The sequence below is a fragment of the Sitophilus oryzae genome, unplaced genomic scaffold (genome assembly GCF_002938485.1).
Source record: "Sitophilus oryzae breed Bouriz unplaced genomic scaffold, Soryzae_2.0 scaffold_381_pilon_pilon, whole genome shotgun sequence".
In the NCBI taxonomy this organism is placed as follows: Eukaryota; Metazoa; Arthropoda; class Insecta; order Coleoptera; family Curculionidae; genus Sitophilus; species Sitophilus oryzae.
Genome location: NW_022146953.1, coordinates 1,765,245 through 1,793,197, shown reverse-complemented (window position 1 = coordinate 1,793,197; position 27,953 = coordinate 1,765,245). Strand labels below are relative to the sequence as shown.

At 31.5% G+C, this 27,953-nt stretch overlaps 1 protein-coding gene across 2 annotated transcripts; it reads right to left on the bottom strand.

Annotated features, from left to right (window-relative positions):
* Positions 1-210: 210 nt before the first annotated feature.
* LOC115885430 (growth arrest-specific protein 1-like) lies at positions 211-27,953 on the bottom strand. Of its 2 annotated transcripts, none has more exons than XM_030904344.1 (3): positions 27,639-27,953; positions 4,873-5,114; positions 211-2,435 (listed from the first exon to the last, which is right to left on the bottom strand). In XM_030904344.1, exons 2-3 carry the CDS (start codon positions 5,107-5,109, stop codon positions 1,950-1,952), a joined length of 723 nt encoding a protein of 240 aa, XP_030760204.1. In that variant the 5' UTR covers positions 5,110-5,114; positions 27,639-27,953; the 3' UTR covers positions 211-1,949. The 2 variants fall into 2 exon arrangements, with proteins under 2 accessions (XP_030760204.1, XP_030760205.1); XM_030904345.1 differs by lacking the exon at positions 27,639-27,953 and adding an exon at positions 9,896-9,969.

Genomic DNA, 27,953 nt, shown 5'->3' with positions numbered 1-27,953 from the left:
TTTAATAATTTTTATTGTGCAAAACTGCCAGAAACCTTTAGATTGTCTTCGTTTTGGATAAAAATCCTTCAGTCGATACGTACGACCCTGTATAAAAGGATTATGTATGGTGGGTGTACTTAACAGGGACTTGAAAATAGGTTATAAAACATTTTTTCTTAAAAAAAACAAATTATTCTTATTATAAAAACACTGTATTTTTATTTCTATTAAAAAATATAAAAAATCAATCTCTATCAATAAACAATTCAACACTACCAAACCTAAACGAAAAGAAATACTTTGAAATGAACCAAAAAAATATTTTTACAAATGTTTCTCTAATTTCTACAAAATTTACAAAAGTACATATTTTTTTATCCTCAAAAAAAATGGTAAAATTCTTTAAAATCAATCTAATTTTATAATGAATATTAAAAAGAATCAACAATTTCGGAGAATTTTATATATAATATACACAGGGTGGGCGAATAAATTAATTTACAAAGAAGAAAAATGCTTGACTGTATATAAACAATTTTTTGCAATAATTTAAAGCTATATACACTTCACGCAAGCCCTTCTTTGGTTCATTTTTAAATTATTTTACATAAATATATTGGCAAATAAACAAAATTTATTTTTTAAGGCAATACTAAGACACTTTTGGATGAAGTCTTATATCTCCAGATTTATTTTTTTTTTTGAAAAAAAAAATACAATTATTTTAATTAAATACAGCTACTGTGTGCAATTTTTTTTATCTTATACTGAATAAATATAATTGTATTATGTATTTAAATAAGTACAGTGAACTGGTGTTCTTATCGGTTTAAATTAAATAACAGTTTAAGTAAATACAAAACACAGTAGCGTAACAACATATGAAGTGTAAAAGTATTTTTAAGTATTTTAATAAGTAAATATTAGGAACTATATCCTACACCGAACATAGAGACATAATACTTGTTTGATGATCTTGTATGTTTTTCTTCGTATAATATTACAATTATAAAAAATTAATACAGAGTAGTTTGTTCTATAAAAATATTAATTAACTATACAATATTTTCACACTCTTACAGGTAGAATTTACAAACTCACACTATCATACCAAAAATTAATAACTATTTATTCTTTCTATAAGATTTTTTTTTTAAAATTAATATCACAGTTAAAGAAAAAAAAAACAGAATACTGCAATACAGATGAGGTAGAAATCTTTAAGAACTCTATAGAAACAAATATGAGCGGAAATCATCAAAAAATATGTGGTATTCTATCATCAAAAATATGTAAAATTATAAGTTTTTGTTGTATATAGAGCTCTTAATACTAAATGCGAGATACAGCAATATTATTATTATTATTTGAAATCAAAGATAATCAAGATAAAAGAAAAAAAAAAAGAATAATAAAAAATGAGCTAAAACCAGATAATTTTACTTTTTACTGAAATTTTAGATGAAACACTGTCTGTAAACAAAATGTGATTTTAAATATGGACGCTGTATCTCTGAAAATTATATTCTATATAAAAGTCTTAAAAAGTATTGTCAATCTATGTATATCTATGCATTTTAAACAAATGACATGAAGAAAATAACTTGCTTATATTGATTGATGCTCACATTTGACGTAATCTTGACATTAAATTCTGAATTTAACTGTATCTGTCTCAGAAATATGTAGCTTCTAACATAGTTAGATGCGATTTTCAAGAAATTCAACAAATATATGATTGATATTTCTAAACCTACTCTGACACCGTTTTTTTCTTCATATTATTTCTTGAAAAATATAAAAATCTTCTAGAAATCTTCGAAATTTTCTCATCTGTCAAAGGAAAATCATGGCAAATCCCACTTCTGAAGTGCGTAAAATCGTTTGTACTATAAATCCAAACCCTTCCATTCAAATTTTACAATAAATTCGTACTTTTCTGTTCAAAGACAGTTCAGGAAGTGTTTCTACCTAGTCCACAACAGCAAAAACCACACCAAAACCATAAAGAACACTGAAACACTAACACTATTCACGCTAGAGTTCGAAGTCACCATAACTTTAACCACCTCATTTTCTGAATGAGTCTCTGTCACATTATAGTGATGATGGGAGCTGTGGAAGCACAGTTTATTCATGTTTCTTTGAATATCCAGGCAGTTATAGTCTTCTGATCCGTCACATTTGCAGGATTTCAGTTTCTGAGCTTTGTCCTGTCTGCGCAGAATGTTTATGGAGTTCAGGCACTTGCGCGTGCATTTTTTGCCGTGGAACATTGCCTTGCAAAGGCGTCTGTAGTAGTCGAACGCTGTGGAGCATTGAGCATCGGCGTTGCAGATCCATTGAGCCACTCTGCAGGAGACTATGGGTTCTTCCATGAGCCTTGAGACTTCTGGGCGACAGATTTCAGGGCGTCTTTTTTGGTCCTCGCAGTACTCATCACTGCAATCACACTAGAACAAAAAAAGTGTAAATAGTACTAATAGCTTTGGTTTTGTATAGGTTTATCTACCTCAGATGCAAAATTATGCTTCTGTTATTTTTAGTTCTATTTTTATGAAATTTTTAGCAAGCTGTATATAAACTTTAGTAATTGCCATATTATACAGGGTTAAGCGAGGGGTTGCTTTTTTACCTTAACTTTAAAACACCCTGTGCAATAATTTCGCGTGTAAATTTTCCTAAAATATAATTTTACGGTGAGAACTATGTCTCCTGAGTATTTTGTTTTTTGGATCATGTCAATACATGCCTTGGTTAATTTTTAAGAGCGAAATGAACTTGCTACCAACAATTTGCGATTTTTTCAATTATCATTACTTTTTGGTGTTATTTTTCAATATGGCGAGGTGGTTTTGGTGATCACTGTAAGCTATATACTACTATGAACTGTCCATCATGTTCGACGTTTGGGAAATTCTTGGCAGGAGGTTTAGAGGTCGCGAAGCGGTACCAGCTTTAATAAATGAACTTCGCTTGGTTTTTAAAGAAGAATGGGAAAGCATAACGCAATATGATATATGCAGCCCTAACGACAGTATGAACGAACGTTACAAGGATTTGTAGTAGCCAAGGGAGGCAATACAAAGTATTAGCTTATTTTTTGCAATTTTTTTTCTGTTTGTATACTTCAGTATTACAGATCTTAATTCTTTAATATCGTTAGTTCTGTTATCGTTATGCATGCTTATTAAAACCAGGACTGTATCGTTAGTCTTTAACGTTTTTTCTTTAATTTAGTATAGAGTATGCAATGCAGCGTAATATGACGTTATGACAATGGTCACCAAAACCATCTCGTCATATTAAAAAATTACATCAAAAAGTAATTATAATTGAAAAAATTGCAAATAGATCCAGATCAGTTCATTTCGCTCTTAAAAATTAACCAAAGCATGTATTGACATGAATCAAAAAACAAAATGCCTAGGAGTCATGGTTCTGACCGAATTTCTCCGTTGCGCTTTTTTTTGCATCTGAGTTTATTAATCATAGGTATTAATGGTAAGGATGTTAGGGCGTCTTTACCATTACTTATTTTCGTGAACAATTAGGAGTTTAGGAATAATTTTGTGTATTTCTGGCAGTTCTATATGTGACATGTCGGTAAACGACACAGGAGACCGCTCTCTCATCTAATTGGACATATTCCAACACTACTGAGTGATTTAAATAACAATTCTTGAAAGATTGATGAGATCAGAGACCGCACCAGAGACAAAATTTGTCAAAATTTTAAATTTAGAAGACAGATTCTAACATTAAATCATTCTGTTCGAGATTTATATTTTTTTGAAGAAATAATTTTGTATTAGAAAATGTTTTATGTGTATGTGACGGACACAGATGTAACACCGGCCTTTAACAGTAATGGCTTGTCAATATTATATACAGTATGTCTCCGGATTGCCTTTACAAGAGGAGAAACTTTGTTGTTATTGACATTTAAAAAAAATGCATTCTTCATAAAAGTTTTGCTTGTTCTAAAATGTATTGACGTTAATCACAATTTGACGTTTATACTATTACGTCAAAAGCAACATTTTTCCAAAGCCTGCCATGACTTCACTGAGGCTTAATATCTTAATTATTAGATTATCCTGGTATATCGTCGATTTTAAAACAAACTAACTGTTTCTGTCATATTTTTTTGTTAGAATGGGCATAATCAAGAGGGTTACCTGATACCGTGTTGTAAAAATAAGGTAACTAAGGGCTTATTTTTTGGTATTTATTATAATTTTACTAATATCTTCGGTCTGAAAGAAGATATCAAGATGCGGTTTTCGCTGACTTTTTAAGCGTTTACTACTATTTACTATCAGCTAAAATTGTATACTATCGTATTTAATTTTTTTAAAAAACGCGCTTTGTTTGTTAAGTTGTAAGAAAGCGCCTCCTAGCGTCTACGTTCAAAACTTTATTATTATTATTTTTATGGTATAATATAGAGTAAGAAACACTCTTTTAAACGAGCCTTCGTTTGTTGGATTGTGATCATCCAGCCCGGAGTTATTAACATTTAAATAAAGACAGATCTAACCTTCCCCCACCACCTTATTTTAGCAGATAGGGGAAGATGGTTCTAACAAAAAAAATCCAAAATTTACTGAAGATTATGAAGCTATTATTTGTAGTACCCATTATCTAGGCAAAATTCTGTAAAAATTCTATTTTCTTATTTTCCATAGCAGTTGCGCCCTCTAGCGGCCGTTTTACAAACTTGAAAATGATTTCCGGCAATTTCTCATAGCCACTTTAGTGATAAATATTTTTTTCCGTAGGCCCTACGGCTATTACTTTCCGAGATACAGCCGAGAGCTATTCTTAGTGGGACACCCTGTATATAAACTTCTATTTCTATTAAAAAAAAATGCGAAACTAACTTACTTCCATCAAAGCCTTGCCTTCTTCGGTCGACACCAGAGCTATAAGTGACAGCTGACAGATTTCTGGACAGTAGCTCGGTCTAGGGCCTTGCAGCACTGTGGAACAACCGATCAGGTACTTCTGTAGGGCTTTTCCACAACCCTCTCTATAGGCGCACTTCAACCTGGCCTCTTCGCAGGGAATCCCCGAGGAAACGACTGCCACTAGCGCCGCCATTGGAAGCATGTTGAACCACATGCCGACTGAAAATAAGAAAAAAATATATATAAAGTATGTTTTTTCCCATAGCATTATAGTTCTATGTCCACGGAATATTGGCCCACCCTGTATTCTTTTAAATAAATATAAAGTATTTTTTCTTCTTCACGCCCGTAGCATTAGATGAGCTCCGTAGTACAATTAAAAGTATTAAAAATAAATTCTCATCTGGGACTGATGGGCTTACTCTCAAAATGTTCTCTGAACTTCCGGAATGCACATTAATCTATCTTACTACTTTAATTAATGAGTCATTCCAAAAAGGAGTTTTTCCAAACTGCCTTAAGACAGCAATAATTATTCCTCTGCATAAAGGAGGAGATAAAGATCAAGCTTCGAACTATCGCCCAATTGCTCTCCTGCCCACATTATCTAAGATCATTGAAAGATTGGTTAAAAAAGGCTTCTATCTTTTCTCCTTAAATATAAAGTACTTTCTACCCATCAATTTGGATTTCTAAGTAACAGTTGCACAAATGATGCTATGTTCGACCTTTTTAATAATGTATACTCTAGCCTGAATAACCATCACTCTACAGCTACAATTTTCTGTGATTTCTCTAAGGCTTTCGACTGTGTAAATCATAATATCTTAATTAACAAATTGCAAAACTATGGATTCAGGGGAGTGCCGCTCGAATGGCTTAAGTCGTATCTTGGCAACAGAAGGCAGCTTGTGAGGATTGATACGTCTATGTCTTCTTGTAAGCCTTTAGAATGTGGTGTCCCTCAGGGTTCAGTACTTGGCCCTATTTTGTTTCTGGTGTTTATCAACGACATTGCAAATCTAGACATTAGCGGTAAAATCTGCCTCTTTGCGGACGATACTAGTTTCACTTGGAGCGGCCCAGATGTTGCAGCAATATATGATACTATATCCAGTGACTTACGCACCATTAAATCTTGGTGCGATTCTAATCTCCTATGCCTCAACCTATCAAAAACTAAAGTTTTGTCATATAAAAGTACTATACAACCTTTTGTACTTAATAACACCACTATTGACGTCGTGGACTCTGTGAGATTCTTAGGACTTGTTGTGGACAACTCTTTAAAATGGTACTTGCACATCGAAGCCTTATCAAAGAAACTAAGCTCTGCCTGTTTTGCGCTAAGATCAGTGTCTAAGGAACTTAACTCATCAACCTCTAGAATGGTCTATTATGCCCTTTTTGAGTCGCATCTTCGTTATGCCCTTCCATTCTGGGGTACTTGCTGCGCGACAAAACTTGATCGTATTTTCAAACTTCAAAAGAGAGCAGTTCGATACTTATTGGGACTAAACAGTAGAACTCACTGCCAGAATTTCTTTAAAAATTTCAAAATACTGACTCTTCCTTCCTTATTCATTTTTGAATCCATTTGTTTAATCCGCAAGCACATATTCTCTATTCCGGAAAGGCCTTCTCACAACTATCCACTTAGGAATGCGGAGCACGATATTTATCTGCCAACCCCGAGCTCAGAACTGGTTAAGGGCTCAATACTGTACAATGCCAGGAAAATGTACAATCATCTGCCTTCGAATATCAAGTCACTTTCATTCTTTCCCGCATTTCGCAAAGCTCTGAAATCATACTTACTGGAGAGAGCCCTATATGCGGTAAACGACTTTTTTGTTGATGTTTAATCATGAACAATTTAGAATTTTAATTTTAATATTTTGATCATCTCACACACTGGTTAAAGGTCTAGTATTTAATATTTTATAACTCTTGATTTTATGTTATTATAACATGATTTTATCCATTTACAGTTTTCCTTTTGTAAAATTTTCTAGATACGCCTGTGTTCTGCAATGTCCGTATATGTTTTATTTGTAATTTTATGACGTACATTTTTTTTTTTAATTGATTTGTATTGTATGACATTTTTTGTGTTATTTGTATATTTGTTTTTGTGCTTTTTTTGTTTTGCTTTGTCGATGAAGCTGTTTTGGCTTTTTGTACAATAAAGCGTTGTTTTTTTTTATTTAGAACTCCTTTATGTTAAAAAATAATAGTGTAAATAAAATTACTATAAATTAATATGTCTGTAAACAAGGAAATCAGTCAAAGTTGTGCAATATTATTTCTAAAATTATATTATCAGAAAATCCAGTAAGTGAGGAAAATTCTCATTAATAGAGATAAATAAATTTATGAGGCTGTAAAATAAAAAATTAGCTGAAAAAAACTCTATATTGTCTTAAAAAGTGTTAAATTATCTAAAAGACATCTTGTATAGCAAATTAAAATAAATTATCAATTCTGATGGGTGCTTTAGGCTAAAATAGAATCATGTTTGTGTAGAGGAAACGCCTCAAAAGAACGTCAACTACAAGTAATTAGTATGATCGAACAGATTTCGTTTATTTATCCATAAATATATCTTGCATTATTTATAACTCAATCTATTATAAATAATATGTTTTGCGAGGAAAGCTTTTGTTGAATTATGCAGAAGCACGATGTTGTATTTTATAAACGCTTCCTGTTGCCATCAATCTTATTTTAATCTATATAAAGCCTCGTTGAGAACTTCGAAATTAGTGGTTTCAATTATATCTATACTAATATATAAAATCCTTAAGTGACTGACTCACTGATTAATCACGATCCTGCTCAAACCACTCAACGTAAGAAGCTCAATTTTGGCATACAGCTTGATTCTAGGGTGTAGAGTTTCGATAAGAAGGGATTTTTCGAAATTCCAGTTCTAAGAGGGTGAAACCACCCCTCAAATATTACAATATTTTTTTATTTAAAAAACGGTCAAGTTTCCGAAAAAACGCTTAAACACATATACTTTATTTTGTTTTTTTACATATTTTAAGATTTTTTAAAAATGTTTACAGGGTGTTTCGAAAAATCTGGTCATTAATTAACCACGATCATGCTTAAAGCGCTTGACGTAAAAAGCTGATTTTTGTAAAACAGATTGACTTTAGGGTGTAGAGGTTCGATAAGAAGGGATTTTTCGAAACTCGAATTCTAAGGGGGTGAAACCACCCCTCAAATATTAAAACATTTTTTCTATTTAAAAACCGGTGAGTTTTTCGGAAAAACTCTTAAACATGCATATTTTATTTCGTTGTTTTACATATTTTAAGTTTTTTTAAAAATTTATACAGGGTGTTTCTTAAAATATGACCATTGAGTAATCACGATTCTGCTTAAACTGCTTGACGTTTAAAGCTGATTTTTGGCAAACGGATGACTGTGGGGTGTAGAGGTTCGATAAGGAGGGGTTTCTCGAATCTCAAATTCCAAGAGGGTGAAAACGCCCTCAAATATTACAATATTTGTTATTTAAAAACGGTTAGTCTTTCGGGAAAACGCTTGGACACGCATAATTTATTTTGTTTTTCATATATTTTAAAATTTTTATAATACTAAAATCATACAAGGTGTTCCAAAAAGTTGGGTAATGGATTAACCACGATTCTGCTTAAACTGCTTGACGTAAAAAGCTTATTTTTGGCAAACGGATTTTTCGAAAGTCAAATTCTAACGAGATGAAACTCCTCACCTCAAATATTACCAAGTGAGAAAATTTTATCCAGATTATTATTTTTTTTTATTTTAATGGAAATTCTTGCTTTGCTTTATCATCACAATTACAAATGATTAATTCGACGGGAACGAAGTCGCGGGTACACGCTAGTACTTTATACTTATGAATTTACGATTATTCACAATGTTTAAAAAAACAGTATTAAAATTAATAGAATATCCTAGCAACAGCTTGCGGTAGTCAATTGTATCCATAGAGGAAGACTAATATTTAGCTTTTGAAACAATAAACTTTTGATTTCTAACCATAATAATTTCTCTTGATGGAAGATAATCAAAGGCCAAAATGATTTCGAAATTTCTCGCAAATTTTGAATGATAATTAAAGGAAAAGTTAAAAGTTTGATAACTTTTTCTACTAATTAAAATGTCTACCACTATAATTTTGACGTTCTGAATGCTTACATTAAAATTAAAGGAACAAATTTCTACGCTAATAATTGGAACCCTTAATTTATTCCACTAATTGGGAGGTTCTGAATGAAGCTTTAGCTTCTTCTACAATTTCAAAATTATTACCAGTAATTTTGACGTTGTGAATACTCGAGTTGATTAAAAATACTTTTAATTTAATTTAAAACAACAATATTTTCATTTAAAATGTAAGAATTTTGAATTAAGAAAAAAATATAAAAAATCCTGGAGTCCACAGATTTTATCCAAAAATACCGGATGCGTTTCCAAATGTGGCTCACCCTTATAACTTTTTTATTTTTTCAGATAAAAAAAACGAGATTCGGTATGTCAGTATATGACATAAATTAGGATTGATTGACGTATTCAATTCTTTTCGGCCATTTCCTGTTTCATTTGTGTGTTCATTTTGTTCAGAGTGTCATTTTCTATCGAATAAAGTAAAAGATACAAAAGTTGCCATTTAAAAATCAAAATTTGTAGTAATTTCCGGTGAAACAGGAAGTGACCGAAAACAGTTGAATACGTCAATCAATACTAATTTATGTCATATACTAACATACCAAATCTCGTTTTTTTATCTGAAAAAATAAAAAAAATTATATGGGTGAGCCACTTTTGAGACGCACCCGGTATAGAAAAAAAATATTAGTAAAAATGCTTGTAATATTGTCATTTAAAATATAAGGATATTGAATTAAGAAAAATCTTTTAACGATAAAATCAAATTTCTTTTAAATTTTAAATTAAACATTTGTTTAAAAATGTATTAAAATATAAAAAAAAATTAAACTTACAAGAAATTATTCAGTAGTAGAACCGATCAATAGTTCTAAACACAAGAATATAGTGAAGGTAATGATTAAACTGAGCGAAAAATCAGCAGAATAAAATTGTACCTGACAAATGTATATTAACTTTGAGGAAAACACATAGGCGTATCATTTATACAAAAAATAATGTAGTTTATTTAATTTTTATTGAAATTGTCCTTTGTGTTTCTTTTGTCTTTAAATTTTCTTAAAACTTTTATTTGTGTAAACATATTTTTTTGTTTTTCGTGTATTTGAAGCATTTATAAGAAGAAATCTTCATTTGAATGTGGTATAATGCATCTTATGCCGGGTTTTACGACAAAATTGCGACAAATCCAATACATTTCTGCGACATTTTTGTCTCATTTTTGTTTTGTTTCAAAATTCGGAGACTTTTCAATGTCTCGTCTCGAGTCGGCAAAGATCAAACTACTCGAAAATCATGTTTTACCTGCTTTACATGATGCCGCTAGGGAAAATCAGGAAGTTTGGTACCAAATGGATGGCTGCCCGGCACATAGTACCCTGGCTGTTCGGATATATTTAGACAATAGTGTTAACGGAAACGTTATTGGCCTAAATCATACAGTAAATTGGTCACCAAGGTCTCCTGATATTTCGCCAAATGATTTCTTTCTCTGGGGCCATTTAAAAAATAGGATATACAAGGATAAAAAATACCCAAATCTAGACGAGTTAAAAAATGCTATTTCTGCCGAATGCAATAGAATTTCAGTTTACCAACTAGCGAATGTCAGAAGAGAATATTTATGATCGCCTGGGTTATTGTCTAGCAGTCGATGGAGGAATATTTGAACATCTTCTTAATTCCTAAAGTTCTAACAATTTAATAGTACCTAAATTAATAAGTTATTGAGTATTGTAATAATACTATAATTAACCTTGTAATTGATTATTTTATTTTACTTTAATTCATATTAATTTGTATTTATAAATACATCTTAAAGATTTCCAATGTAGGAATGAGTTTTAAATAATAATAAAGCACTAAATAGGTAAATTTCTGAAATGACAACTTCATTTTTGACAGTTATCTTTTACCTTGACTGGTGCTCATAAGTAAATACAGGGCAATAAGAAAGGAGAAATATTTAAAAAGAAATCGGCGATAACTCGTAAACGAGCTAATCAAAAATATCTAAAGTTATTCTTTTGAATGTGGGTTTTAGTGCTCTTCAATAAACCTAAATAGAATTATTCTCTAAAATAATTAGGGAAGCCAATAATTGACCCCATTAAAATTTACATGGGATTTCCTATGTCCCGTCCGACGATGCAACACCCGGTATCTAGACACAGATAAATTGATATAGTTACAGAAGTTTTCAATTCTGAGATATTCTATTATGAATTATCGATAAAAAAAATTGTTTGTGCATATTTGAAGAGAAATTTTTTACTTCTTTCTTAAGTTTGAAATGTTGATGAATAGTTTTTTACGTTTAACAAATAGTGTGTATACCTTGGTTGCTTTCGTTCTGCACAGTACAGTAAAGTTAGTCTATTTAAATATTATTTGTTTGTAGAAATAATCAATAGTTTTTACAAAGACCATTTTAAGAAAAAAATTGATAATTAGGCATATATGAACCTAAAAAATATTAATTATATCGTTAGAAAACCTTTTATGCGTCACCACTGGTTCCAGTTTTACATGCGGGTGCTTTTTTTTGCCAAACAGGGTACTACGTGACATGGAGCACATACTAATAGGTACTATTACATTATTTCGTTTCAATCTTGCGATTGAATGGAAAAAAGGAACGGCTCCTGTGAAAAGGTTATCATTTTTTTTATTAGATGCAACGTTTTTATCTCTGCTGTATCTCAGGGTCTCAGGGTCTTACACCAGATTATAACCGTATTTTAAATAAGTACATTTATGTGTTTGTTCTTCACACGTAAATTCGTTGTATCATGAATTTATTGAATTTACTATTAAAAGCTGCATTTGTTTGATAATTTTTAAAATAACAAATTTTTTTAATCATGTCATTTTTTATGTAAATTGTTTTATAAATTCAGTATGTGAATGTGATACAAATATTTCTTTTTATTACTCATATTTAATATGATATCTTTTCATATACACACTTCAGTACCAAAGTTCTGTCATTATGCAGTATAAAACACTTTTACCGCCTTATCTTTTTTGAAAAAAAATTAAAATTGATAAAATTTGAAACCTAAAAAAAGACATTTCTTTTCATGATTAATATTACTGATAGCACAGAATTATTACTTGTGTTAGCACTTAAGGTACGCGCACACTGACCAGAGCCGTACTCGCCGCACGCGCTGCGCTATTTTGTTTCTTTTTGCCCCTATTACACCCGTATTTGCCAATCGAATTTCTCATCATTCGCTTCCAGAGTCCTGTCTGCGGTGATAAGCGTGTTTTAGAGGTGTGTAGTTCATGAACGAACTAGTTCCAATGAACTATTCCGACCCCGGAATGAAAGGAACTAGTTCCTGGTTTCTCAAAGGACCAGTTCCTCAGGACCTATTCCGGGATCGAGACTGTGTCCGATATAGAATAATATGCGACGGCGACGGATCGACTAGCCCGATGGTAGGCAGGAGTGGGGAGTGCCAGACGTACGTTATCGGATCCGGACCTAGAGGAACTAAACTAAATAAAAGACTAGTTTACGTAGGAACGGATCGGGCCAGCGCGATCGATGCTAGGCAGGAGTGGGGTTGTTACCAAAACTAGAGGAACTAGAGGAACTAAATAAAAGACTAGTTTACGTATGGATCAGCCAGCGCGATTGATGCTAGACAGGCGTGGGGAGTGCGAGCCGTATGTTATCGGGTCCGGACATAGAGGAACTATTAAAAGACTAGTTCACGGGAATCTATTCAGTCGGCAGATCCGAGATATCATACAAGGCGACGACGATGGATTCGGCCTTGTCTATTGCCGCAGCCGGCGCGGCGTAATTACCACAGAACATTGTCGTGGATACTGTTTTTGATTTTTAGTTTGTTTTTTAAATATTTTATGGAAATGTTTCACTTTAGGTCCCTAAAATTAAGAAATATCTGTAAATTTTTGTAATATTTGCTCCAATTGATTTGTGATATAGTTTTTAAATTCTGATTTGAGTTTTTTTTTAATTTTTTTATCTGCTATAAAACTTACCTATATGTTTTTAACATACACAATTACACGTCTCGTTATATCTCCGTACATTATAAAAATTATACAGATCATACTGTGAATAGTTCTGACTGACAACGAAACGCATTAGCAAGCAAGGGGGATGTCAATGTTAGTCGGGAACTATTGTGAACTAAAGACCTAGTTCAAGGAACTATTCCTCTGGAGGAACTAGAACTAAGGAACTAGTTCCTCCCAAGGAACTAGAATTCCCACCTCTAGCGTGTTTTTTAATATTTCTCGACAATGAATGACAACGAACAAGAAATAATTATAAGCTCCTTGCTAATAGAAGAAGAAGAAATCACGAGAAAGAATCGAAAATTAACCTACAATATTTGCAAAAATCCACATTATTTCCATATTTAATTGAGAATGAACTAACATTTTTTCAATATGAGCCATGAAAAATTTGCGAACTTTTTTAGCGTATTGAATTTCTAATCTCTTCTTCGGCTACCTACGTAGAGTGGAAGGAATTGCGTGTGACGTCAGCAGCGCTAGCCGCATTTGTCGAAAATCATTCTGGCCCAACAGGTTTTGTAAGATTAAGATTTAAAGATTTTGATGGACAAACATCATCAAAATGTTCCTTATGTTTGGACTAAATTTTCTCGAAAATAAAGACCTAATTTAAAATTCCGTTACAATACGGAAATAGATTGAAGTTTTGTGATTACAGTGATGTATAATTTATATGGTTTTGTAACAAATTGCTCGCTATTTTATGGCAAATGCTGAAGCTCTGCAAACTTTAATTAAATCACGTGTGTTTGGAATTTTGGGTGTGTCTTAACACGCAAGGATCGAGCAAATTTTGAAGTATAATTAGTGGAAAAGTCAAAAGTTTATTAACTTTTTCCACTAATTTAAAATGTCTACCACTACTTTTGGCGTTCGCGAAATTAAAGGACCACTAATTTTGAGGTTCAGAATGAAGCTTTTAAGTCGTGATTAATTTCAGTTTTAATACAAAAATATTTTTGAATTCCATCTACTAAGTTTGCGTCAAGTTTGAACAACCCTGTACATAAACAGAGGTATGTTGCATTAAAAATCGAAAGAAATTCAATACTACCACATCTTCATTCAAAGTATTTGACCAAAAATGTTCGTTTAAGTCAAATGATCCCAAAATCCCGCCAATTATCGCGTCAAAATCTACGTCAAAAGCAACTGTAAATACGATAATAAGCTGTGCTGAGACTGAGTGCAATTATTTCATCTCGTGATGGAATGAATCAGTTGTTATACACGGAATCTATCAATTTAGTCCAGGAGTATATGGTAGTTTGGCTGTAAATCACTAATTGAATGATAATAAAGCTGTAATATGCTGCTGGGACCTTTCACAGATCTATCGTGGTGCTCTTCTTAGGACCTGTTTCAAAAAGTTTAAAAACTTGGCGACTAAAGGTACGCGCACACTGACCAGAGCCGCACGCGCCGCATCGAACGAAGAAAAATATTGTTTGCATTACTTTCAATGCACACTTCTTATGGGAGAACTGGAAATGGTTCAAAACTTGACTACAAGCGATTTTCTAGGAATCTTCCTTACCGATAAATTATTGACAAGAGTGACAGATAAAACCTTGACGTTCTGTCAGTATTACAGTTCACCTCTTTTTCTTTCTAAAGTGTGCGTTGAAAGGAGACAAAAACAATTTTTGGTGACCCATAATTTGTTATTCGAACACCACTTTTTTCCTTGTCGGGTCGTTGACGTTGACTTGTCGCCATTTTATTTCTTTTGTTTACAAGCTGCAGTTTGCTTTGCAAATTTAATACATAAATTATTTAGGCAAATATAGGTTTTTGATAAAACTTCTCGGACTAACGTGTAGGTAGGTATTGATAAATAATTTTTTTTCATCTTAACATGCTCATTGTCATTCTCCTGATTTAGGTGACAGAAAAGGATCATCAAATCAAATTGAATTTTATATTTTTTCATCCCAGGACCGATAGTAAAATATATATTTTATGAATACCTTCCTAAATATCAACGAGATGAGCCATCGGAAGAAAGAGACCATAGTACAAAACAGAAAGGTGACCTTTTTTCTTTCCACTTAGGATATTGAAATTATATACTGTAGTCGTGTTCAAAACTTTTAACTTTTCCACTAATTATACTTCAAAAGCGAGAAATGTCATTTTGGCATTTGATTATCTTCCGTCAAGAGATATTACTATTTCTTTCTCTATGAATACAACTGCAAGCTGTTGCTAGGATATTCTATTAATTTTAATTCGTAAAACATCGTGAATGATCGTAAACTTAAAAGTATAAAGTGTAATCGAAACCACCCAAGTAGCAAAAAGAAATTCTAAAAGGATTGAATTATTTTATAACAGTCGAATAGCGTTGTCTTAAGGACTGCTTGATTTTATTAAGCGTTTGGTTTCGATCATTCTGTTTTTTAATAAAAGTTGTCATATTAAACTATTTTCTAGTAGTTTTTACAACCAAAATCTCTCGGGTTGTCTGGCTTCTTCAAAGCATTGTTGCCACGTTGGTGTAAAAGTTTTACTGTAGTAATGTTTGTATTGTTTTATTGTTGTTTTTCCAAGTCCTTAGGTTGCCGCTCACTTGTCGGGCACGCATGAAATGCGTTGCGTGCATGAATCCATGAAAATCTGATCATGTTTGTTAGTTTAAATACTAATCAAATGAGATTTGGCAACATCTATTTGTCACAAATCTCAATACGTCCAAAATAGTTCTATAGTGCCTGAAAATTCTGCGTAATGATAAATATTTATCCTATACCGTTTTATTTTACAACAAAGACTTATTTAAGGGATTCATTTATAATAAAATGGTTGCATTATAATTCGCCATGTTTAAGGCAGAACTTTTGTATGTCCTATGGCCGCCATTATATGAAGCAAAATTAAAAACATCAAAATACATTGTAAAATGTTATTTTTGAGAACTATTTTGTGATAAGATTCCCACATACAGTAATAAAGTGTTTATTTAAATTAAAAACAAGAATTTTTGAAATTTAATTTTATTTTATTGTTTAAATTTATATGTAAACCTTAATCGAAATTAAAGCGCTTTAATTTTTTGCCAAATACATACCTATAATCTACCAGTAAAATTTTCGGCGCAACAAAATTGTCCCTACTTTTCAAACCCTATTAATGATTTTTATATTACATATTTGTTGTACCTTCTGGCTCTACCAGCCATTTTCATTGTCGAGTAAAGTCTCCTTTTAACAATCCACATCCTCTAGATTCATTTTACGACACGCTTAAAATATAATTTGCTCCTAATATTCTTCGGTAAAAAATAAAATACTCTTGTACCTCGCTAAATGATCAAATGTTTTTATTGTTCTGTTTCTTAGATGTGACCACGTAATACACAATAAAACTAGTTTTATAATAGTTATATAATGCTGTGTATAATAGTTGCATAAGAGTTGTATACCCTTTTTATAGAACTTCTATACTACTAAACGGTTGTATAAAAATGGGCCTCTTTTGGTTGTAAAGCTATCATATTACGGTCATATAGCACGTTATATGAATTGAGGTATCCTATAAAAATTATCACATAGCTGTTTATACAACCTTTATAAAATAAAATTTGCTACTTGGGCACTAATTGCGAAGCTCTGAATGCACGTTTGCTCTCCGACTAAGAATATTAATATCGTCATGATCTTGACCTTTCTAGAGTAACTAGACTGTTTGGCAATCGGCATTATATAACGGCTGTCCTACATTGAAAATCGCACGTAGACTGTGCTTGAAAACCGCGATAAAAACCCTGATAAGCCACATGTATTACTGTTTATTTACTACACCCGTAATTGCTACGTATTATTTTACACGAAGCGACGTCATAAAGGTAGAAAATGTATGACGTTTTATTATAGAAATATTTTTTTCTCTGCATATTAGTTCTTTTTGATTCTATTGACTGACTATTGACTGTTTGAATATAACTGGAATTTTACGTCTTCTTGTGTTGAATCTCTGTAAATAATTAATGTATTTCTCGACTGTAATGAGTTATTGTGCTTTGACTGGAATAACACTTTAATGGTAAAAAATGAGTTGTTTGTTTCCAGTTGAGAATAATTACAGCCTCTGTGGTCTCTTTGATTAGTTAATTATTATGGACAACAAAAGCAATGCAGACTTTTGCTATTTGTTTTATGGTTTATGGTTCGTCACATGTGGCAATATCTATCTATTTTAATCTCCATAGTTTTAATTAAGTACAGTTATATTTGAATAAAATGAAATATGTTTACCTCTTAAAGCTCTAGTCTATAAATTCGAATATTCGATTTTTAAATTCAAATTGGAATTTAAATTTGGCGCTGGGAATTCAGGTGGTAGCCCTGCTGCAAAAAATATCAAATTATTGCATTTATTTATTTATTTTTTTTTATTTTATGAGTTTTTGGTTTAAATGAATCCTGTGTTGTCATATTTTAAGGTTAAAAATGTTTACTAGGAGACCTTGCAGTCGAACATTGTTCTTTTTAGAACCTCTTTTAGTCCGAAGTGGTACAAGACAGCTTAATAGCCGTAAAAAACACATCGCGACTTTATTAGAATACTTTGAACTGGAAAGCGGTACACTGATAAAAAAAGATAGACTTGAACTAAAGTCGTCATCGGTCGTCATCGTTCTTGGAAAAAAAATTAATGGCAAGAGAATTTATTTTAGCGCAAAAGAAAATATTTTGCCTGAAGAAAAACTCTCTTAACTCAAGAAAACTTGTTCTCTTGAAAAATTCGAAAATTTCTCTTGAATCTATTTTCATTCAACTAAGTGCAAGTTACTTTGTTTTAAGATAATAACAAAAATACGCTAGGAAGTACTTCATTCAAGAAACATGGCCATTTTTCCAATAACTAAATACTCTTTTGATGAAAAATAATAACGACACGCAAAGACGATGACGAAGGACGGTATACACAATCAGTCGGCAGTCCGATCAGTCTCACGTCGCACATCATAGTACATACGGGTTTTGTTGCTTGGAATTTCCCATTTGGAATTTTGCATAATTTGCTTTTTAAACGTAATCGTATAACAAATTAGTGATCGTTATTAACATGCATTTGTCATTTTTTATGGACAAATTTTAGGATATATGGATTCTTTAAAGGAGTTTCTGAAAAAATGGAAATTAGAGCATTTATTTGCTATATTTGAAGGTAAGAGACATTTACCTAATGCGCCTGTATAGATAATGCATGCATGACTATATATAGAATAAGAATATAGGTATCGATTTTTTTATGAAAATAATTAGAAAAATTTTAGAATTTCAAGTCGTCGTATTAAAAAAATCAAAATGTGACCAAAGCTTATAATTTTAATAATTTGTTTGCTTTACTTTGATTAATCGTGATGTAACATTTTTTTGTAATTTGTAGAGTGATGAACCACCCCAAAAAATACCAAGGAGTGAAGAAGCAGAAATAACTACCTACTATCGAGGAAAATAATATCACTTTACTTACTTACAGACTAGGAAAACCTAAATTTATCAGAAAATAATATACCTCGTAATATGCCTGTATATGCTTGTATATGATGTATAGACTTCTCTTAGATCAAAATAAATTTTAGTTGAGTCAATGGTATTCGCTATTGGTTTAAGAAACGTGTCTTTTTTTTCATTCAAGAATTTTTGCATGAATCAAAGAGACTATTGTTCTTGTAGCAAGAACTTCTTTGCATATTAATTTTGGGTCAAGAGTGAAATACTTTGGACATATAGATTCTCTAAAGTAATTTTTTAAAGCTTATGAAAAGATAGTTAATGCTTTGGGCAAACAAACATCGTTCTTGGCTCTATTGAAAAGCGCCAATCTTTTGGGTGAAAGTCATATTCATTTCCACTGAGAGATCCTTTTTTTCAGTGTAGTAATGGCCCAACTGATTATTTCGAATAGAATGACATATCATATGTCAATTTTTGGCATTTTTGCTTAAAAAAATCGCACTTCAAAAATCAAAATACAGGTTGCATATACCCTAAGCTATGCCCTAAGGTTCTTATTTATTTACATCTATACCAAACAACTAAAATTTGGCCTCGATACCTTTCAGATAACGGATTTTCTATCTCGCGGCTAAAACAAAGTTTTTTTTTCATTATTTATGTTGTTTCTAGTCCACCATAAATTTCAGCCGGGAGAGCCAATTAAAATTGAAATATCACCTTTGAAAAGCTATTTTTTAATGAGCCACTCTGTCACAGACGGCCATTACTTATCCCCTGTTTCTTTTCCTACAGTTAAAAATTGGCACGTCAATGAATATAGTGAAAAATCATGTTTTTTATATTCATCATGACAGAGAAAATATTTTACTATTCTTTTGTGTGTTTACAATTTCTTTTCCATAGCAACTGTTAAAATTGCCTTATATCTATCAAAAATAGTAGATAAAATAATACTTTAACCACAAGGGTAGATTAAATGATACTTTAACAGCGAGGATAGGTTAAAAACTTTATTTCTTCTCGCACGTTTTTTAATTGCTTCCATTTTTGAAAAGATTTTGTATTCCTTTTCATAAGTAATTCGGGATTTAAATGGAAGTAGTTTGGATATGGCGTTTGTCGCCTCAGCCTGAATATCTGTTGGTAATTTACTTATTTGGTTTTGAGCCATTTCTGGTTCCAATTCACTCAGCAATCGACACGAAAGAGAATTAAAAAATATTGACTCAAAACTGACAACTAAAGAGACAGCTTTATTTATTTGTTAAATTACATAGAAACCAACGCCAACCCAGCACAATATTTTTTCTACTCCTAATAAATTCTTTGAAATAATAATTTCTGAATATTTTTTAAAACGTAACTCGCTATGGAAAAAAATATTATTTTATACACGACGATAAAATTGCATTATCGTCTCCCGAAATTAATTGACTCGCGATTTCATGGCTCGTAAATTAATCTTTTCGGTCTTGTATAAAAAATAACTAATAATTCGGTCTTGTATAAAAAATAACTAATAATCCCAGAAAAATATAGTTTTAATTATTAGAAATCTTGTATCCAGGACAGATTATACAGGGTGGTCAGAACTGTATTGCGGAAACTTCGGCAGCATATTCTGCAAATAAAAATAAGCAAAACTATTGTCGACAACATGAGAGAAATTATTGTAGGTGATTTTCGAGGTAAAACTCCACATATGCCTTTTAAAATGAAAAAATCCTTTTGAAAAGACAATCATTTTATGCAGTTAACAGGAAAGGAGGCATTTTGAGCATTTGATTTCATCTAGCTAATTTTTGTCACATAATTATAGGTTTATATCTAGTTTTAATTCTGTAATAATTAAAATATGTTTTAAACGTGTATCTCTTTATTACCGTTGAGTATTTTACTACACAATCTTTAATTTTTGTTAAATTAACAAAAGGTATATCACACAGCCACCTAGATTTTTTCAAATAATAAAGATCTACTGTCGCAAAATCATAAAAATTAAAATATCTAGGAAAATCTTTGTATGAGGGTTAGGCAGCCTTAATAATATTTTGAAGATATATAAATTCCCCATTGAACACCGGAAAAATATACTGGATGTTCTATTTAAAATAAAGAAGTAACTTGCTTACAAAAGTGACTAATGTACCATATTTATTTTGTCTCACCCTGTATAACTTTTCGGATCAAATTTCAATTTAGTTTGACATACAATGGTTACTGTAATTAAATATCAGACTATACAAGGTCAACTAAAATTTAGGTGGCTGTTATCAAAATTTAAAATTTACTATTCATTTTCACAAAATGTAAAATATGTCAAAATCCTTAGTTTTTAGGTACATGCTTCTCTAATAATCCGAAAATTAATTAATATATAGGGTGTTCCAATAGAAAAAACACAACTTTGATGTGTAACTTTTTTTGGGGACACCCTGTATAATTATATAGATTTAAAAAAAAATGTTTTCACTTTACCTACATATGTTTAACCTACGTATGTCAAAATTTCATTTCGATATAAACAACCGTTCTCCTTGGAGCTTCCGCGGCGTATGAGAGGCGACACCCTGTACTATAAAAAAAACTTATTGAGACACCCTATATATTATTTCATTAAAAAAAAAATTAAAAAATATGGAAATACCATAGGATCGCATTTTTTTCGATCATATCTACTGTATATTTAACCGAAGAAAATATAATTCGGAATCAAAGACGGTAGAGGACATAAAACAAGCATGACATGTGTTCGTTATACGTACAAGACAGAAACCTAGTAACCAATCAAAATGGCCGTAAACTTGAGGAAAAAGGCTCGAATTACTCGGGCCATATGCGTTCCACCAAAAAGAACAGATTTTTAGTACCTACAGGAGACGGTTTGGCAATGACATGTCGCTTTTATGAGATACACGAAAGTCTGATGAGTCTTTCCTGGTCCATTTCTATTTTTAAAATGATCTTCTTGGTATGGAACAAGGGAATAACCAAAAATATCATCTCATATTTTTACTGAACATACTTCTTAAGTATTTTCTATATGTATAAATAGCGTGTACCCGCGACTTCGTTCGCGTCGAATTAATCATTTGTAATGGTGATGATAAAGCAAAGCAAGAATTTCCATTAACATACAAACTGGATAAAATTTTCTCACATTTATGTCAGCATGAAAAAAACAATCGAGAAACCCCTCCTTATCGAACCTCTACACCCCACAGTCAATCCGTTTGCCAAAAATCAGCCTTAAACGTCAAGCAGTTTAAGCAGAATCGTGATTACTCAATGGTCATATTTTATGAAACACCCTGTATAAATTTTTAAAAAATCTTAAAATATGTAAAACAACAAAATAAAATATACGTGTTTAAAAGTTTTTCCGAAAAACTCACCGGTTTTTAAATAAAAAATATATTAATATTTGAGAGGATAGTTTCACCCCTTAGAATTCGAGTTTCGAAAAATCCCTTCTTATCGAACCTCTACACCCTAAAGTCAATCCGTTTTCCAAAATCAGCTTTTACGTCAAGCGCTTTAAGCAGGATCGTGATTAATCAACGATCAGATTTTTCGAAACACCCTGTATACATTTTTAAAAAATCTTAAAAATATAAAAAACAAAATAAAATATACGTGTTTAAGCGTTTTTTCGGAGACTTGACCGTTTTTTAAATAAAAAATATTGTAATATTTGAGAGGTGGTTTCACCCCCTTGGAACTGGAATTTCGAAAAATCCCTTCTTATCGCACCTCTACACCCTAGAATCAACCTCAATGCCAAAATTGAGCTTCTTACGTTGAGTGGTTTGAGCAGGATCGCGTGATTAATCTGTGAGTCAGTTTGGTTTGGATTTTATATATTTAGTATAGATCAAATGATTAAATAAACTAAATAATTACTAAATATTTATGGTTACACCCTGTATATCAAAAGGCATTACTTAACATCTATATACGAGAAAATACGAGAATGAAATTAATTCTAACTGTTGTTAACCAGGAAAATTTCTTAAATCAACTGTATAGGTGCCAAGTCTGGCAAATAGTGTGGCAGTTTCACGTTGTTGATTTAACTCATTCTCACGAAATCACCTTAATAACTCAAGACAAACAATAATATTCTTCGAATATGGGACAGAATTATGTAGAAACGGTGATTAAGTACCAAAAAGTTAGGCTTTTATTAGTACTAAAATTTTATAAAATATATTTTACAATATAATTTTTTGTAATTTGTATACTTGTTTTGTATTCTGTTTTGTTTGTTTACTTTGTTACTTTGTTTGTATTTTATGTACTTTACCCTTGTCTACAAATTGTAAAATTTTTTGACAATAAAGGCATTTATCTATTTATTTATTCGAGAACACTTGTATAAAAACCGTTGACGTTCTGTTAAAATGACATTATATCAAGTTCAAAATTAACGATTACTACCTTATAACAATTACTTAATAAGGTAAAACCAAAAGGTTCAAACTTTCTGTATGATTATTTTTTAATTTGTTGTATTTTATGTACTTTACCCTTGCCTACAAATTGTAAAATTCTTTAAAATCAATAAAGGCATTTATCTATTTATTTATTCGAGAACACTTGTATAAAAACCGTTGACGTTCTGTTAAAATAACATTATATCAAGTTCAAAATTAACGATTACTACCTGATAACAATTACTTAATAAGGTAAAACCAAAAGGTTCAAACTTTCTGTATGATTATTTTTTAATTTGTTTTTAATTTTTACGTATGTTATGTTCTTTAAAATCAAAGAAGCGATTACCATATATTACTAACATCTACAGATGCATGGGCAATACATTTATTTTTATTAGATTATTTTAAAAAATCTTCTTTTATTTTTCTTTTAGTCTATCGCTTCTTTCATTACAATTTTTGCGTTGTTAAAATCGACTCTGTGTCCTGTGTCCCATGAATGCTCACAAATATTAGATTTGTAAAAATTGTCTGTTCTCAAATAATCTTTATGTTCTTAGAATTTTTAAGGGTCTAGATGTTTCACCAATATAAAATTTATTTAATTACAAATTTTATTGACGAAAACCAAATGTTTTATTAGGAAATAAAGATGTCAAGAGCGTCAGACTTTGTATCATTGAATGTTTTCTCCAAAATGAGACGAAAGAATCCAATAAATCAAGCCAAACTTTAAAGCTGCAAACGTCAAGACTTGGAAATGAAGAAAATATCTTTTCTGTGTCATTTGTGACGTTTCTGGTCGTATTTTTCAGAGAACCAATGAAAAGGCGAGCAATTATTGGGCAGACGGCAGACGTACATACACACCCATATGCCACTAAAGTCTAAATTTATCTTCGGTGAGACCCCTGTCAATTTTATGAATAGGTCTTTGTGTTGAGTTTTAGGCAGGGGTCCCGATCGAAGCAATTTTATTTTTCGGTGCCTATTTAGACGTCTCGTTTTCGGTTGTCTACTATATCTCATTTTAACTGAGAAATTTTTTATCAAAAACACGGCAATAACTAAAAATAAAATAGCTCTACTTCTTGCTATTGAAGAATGAGTGAGATATCTTAAAATTCGTCATTAAATTTTGTTCTAGTGGGCCGATTTTGATGATTTTTTAAGCAATGTCTAGCTAAATTATTTGATTTTTCATTGTTTAAGTCGTATCATTTTATTATATGAGGAAAAAACAAAATGCTCATGTTTTGGCGAAAGTTTGAAACACCCTGTGGAATAATTTAACAAAGTAACGAATTTATCAACCTCCTCGTCAAAAAGATGCATCTTTTCTCGATAGTTTGTTTTTTGATTCGCCTTACTAGCTTTATTTTTGTTGGAGATATTTGCTATTGAAGAAAACAGTATCAATTTATAGCAATTTTTGAATTGAAAGCACGCCTTTTGGTTCTCATCAACACACTTTCATCAGTTAGAACTCTTCATCAGATCCCTTTAGTTCCAAACCTTTGGACTGTTGAAATTCCTGCTTCTAAAGCATAGAATATTATACCTTTACATTGTAATTACTTCATATACAAGCCAAGAGTGTTCTACCAGCGTCTCTTTCTCGAGAAAAATAATTTGTAAGCTTAGAAATGAGCTCTTGTTTATTTTGATTAAATCTTTGAGGCATTTTTGCTACAAATCCCAAAGTTGTACAAGAGGCTAAAAATTCAAATAATTTAGCTACACATTGCTTAACAAAATAATCAAACCTGGCATTAGCATGGCATTACTCTCGAGTAAATTGTAGTTTTTGCTGGATAGCCAAACCTTGCAATACATTTTTTGGAGTTGTCAAGAATTTACGCTGTACTTTCGGGTCGCTCTTAGGGGTCGGGCAAAGCGGGTGTGTGGAAGGAAATATATATTATATTTCAGAAATCTGCCTGGCTTAGCCCGATCTTGTCGTGTTGCCGTACCCAAAATTCCCAACACACGTGCTTTGATTAAGGCTTGATTAAGGTTTGTAGAGCTTCCGGCATTTGCCATAAAATAGCGGGCAATTTGTTACAAAACCATATAAATTATATATCACTATAATCAGAAAACTTCAATCTATTCCCGTATTGTAACGGAATTTTAAACTATGTCTTTATTTTCGAGAAAATTTAGTCCAAATATAAGGAATATTATAAGGAAAAATATTTCTATAATATTTTTATATTTATAAATTATTTTTATATTGTGTTCGCGTGTTGTGACACTCAGTTACGTGAGCCTGATTTCTAATGAATAAAAAAATTATTCCACATCCTATTGTGGCACGGTAATAAATCGCCTGTGACGTCAATGCGTCCATATTGGACAGAAAACATAAAATTTCGGACTAGGAACGTACCGAAAAGAATAAACACGGCCTTCGTCAATTAATTGCTGTTTGTATTTTTCATCAATAATATTTTTGGTTAGTTGTTTTCACGACCGAGTTCCGAAATCTTGTTTTTCTGTACAGGGTGTATCTTCAGAAAGAAGAATCTTCGATTTATTTATCGCAAAAACGTTTTAAAATTATGTTTCAAATTTTGAGCCAGTTATAATAAAGAAACTAGAATATAAAAATGTATTTGGAATGTGTTTTTTCCTAATAATCGAAAGTCTACACCAAATTCTGCTTCACTATACCGGGTGCGTCTCAAAAGTGGGCCACCCCTATAACTTTTTAATTTTTTTAGTTAAAAAGCGAGATTTGGTATATTAGTATATGACATAAATTAGAATCGATTGACGTATTCAATAGTTTTCGGTCACTTCCTGTTTCACCGGAAATGACTACAAATTTTGATTTTTAAATGGCACCCTCGGTATTTTTTTTACTTTATTGAATATAAAATGACACTCATTGTTAACTTTTGACATTTTTGCATTTGGTTTATTTGAAATTATAACTTGCGGTTCGTAACGAAAATTTGACTCGAAATACCAAGTGTGGGGTATCAAATTATTCGTAAAAAAATGCTTTTTCCAAATATGCTAATGAGCCACCCTCGTTCCATTTGAAAAAATTGAAATATGATTAAAAATACGATTTGAGTATTTTTTAACCGGCCAGAACAAGACACTAAAAACATTAGACGATCATATTATCTATTTTTCCAAGGTTTCTTGATTAAGGATTAGTGTTTTTAACATAGCCAAGGCACTCTAGATTGAAAGTTAAAATAAGATTTTTTATCGAGCGAGAATGTCAAATATTGACATGTGATATGGCATTCTATTCAGAATGTCATTTTATATCGAATATAGTAAAAAAATACCAAGGAGGCCATTTAAAAATCAAAAGTTGTAGTCATTTCCGGTAAAACAGGAAGTGACCAAAAACAATTGAATACGTCAATCAATCTTAATTTATGTCATATACTAACATACAAAATCTCGTTTCTTTTATCTGAAAAAATAAAAAAATTATAGGGGTGACCAACATTTGAGACGCACCCGGTATAAAGTAAAAGAAATGTACTAATTTTACCAGCAATATTTATGCCAGTTATTCTTTAACTTTTTTTAAACATGTGCCTGTGCCATGGAAAAGTAAATTCCAAGCACATTAGAAGATTAGGTTTGTCGCCAAAACACTTGTGATCATTTAATAATATATGGTCTAACATATAAGTCTTTTTTCTCTTAATATTCCTATATAATTTGGAAAATAAACCAAATAAACTCCTACTAGAAAAATATTCAAAGATAAAGACAAACACAAAAAGCTCAGAAAAAGAATATCTTAGGTATCTGAGTAATCATCTGAAAGAAACAGCAAACACTATGAAAACAACAGATTTCCAAATATTTCAAAAATAACTCAACAGTTTTATGTAAGCTTACATCTGCATTCTACAAGAGTTTTCTTATCTTGAGGAGGTAAATTAAAAGTTCAGTAGCTTGGAAGAAGAGAACACTACAAAAGTTTAGCTTCAAGACCATCATTTTTGTGAATCCAAGTTCTCGAAGGGAGCTTAATTGAAGTCAATTCAACATTCTTCAATATAAGAGATCTCTATCACAAAATATCTAAACATGCCACTAGTCTAAAAGACTCTATGCTCCACTTCACCAACCAATCTTCACCTAACCAATTCGAAAAAATCATCATGTAATAATCAATCTCCAGTACTTACATCAGATATTTATCTTCAACTAGCATCATATTAGTTCCTATTATTAAAATCCAGAAGAACAGAGATCCACATAAAAAAAAACACTTTTTGAGTCTTTCTAAACTTTATCTAGTTCTTCTTCAACAGTTTTTCAAATGCCAGAAAACAATCGACAACCGATAAACAACAACAAAAGACGAAGATAACTCCAAACAAAAAACACAAGGTAAACTAAAAGTTCAGTACATTGAGGAAGATCCTCTAAAAGATTAGCTTCAAGACCATCATCTTTATGATTTGAAGTTCCAGAAATGCTTGATTCAAGTTACTGGACATTCTACAATCTAGATGGTCTCGAAGACTCGAAGTTACACCTACATTTTCATCAGGAACTGAACAATAACCAATACTTCTAACCATTCCAAAGAAATCATCACATAATAGTCAATCTCCACTACTTACATCAGATATTTTTCTCCAACTAGCATCACATTACTTCCTAGTATTAAAATCCAGAAGAACAGACGTGCACATCAACAAAAAACACTTTTTAAGTCTTTCTAAACTTTACCTAGTTCTTCTTCAACAGTACTCGCGTTTCAAATGATAGTAAACAATCGAACTTCGATAAACAATAACAAAAGACGAGGATAACTCCAAACACCACTCGTATTCTATTCTTGAACGCGCGAAAGACAACTCAAAATCGAGCCAGCGTAGCCGTGCCACACTCGATGACCGCTAAAATCCGTCTCTCCACTGAAAATTCTCCGAGAT

Excerpts from the sequence above, each read along its gene's own strand:
- LOC115885430 (XM_030904344.1), bottom strand. The coding sequence starts at position 5,109 with ATGTGGTTCAACATGCTTCCAATGGCGGCGCTAGTGGCAGTCGTTTCC. Across the intron at positions 2,436-4,872 it reads AAGGCAAGGCTTTGATGGAA|TGTGATTGCAGTGATGAGTA; the intron begins GTAAGTTAGTTT and ends TTTTTGTTCTAG.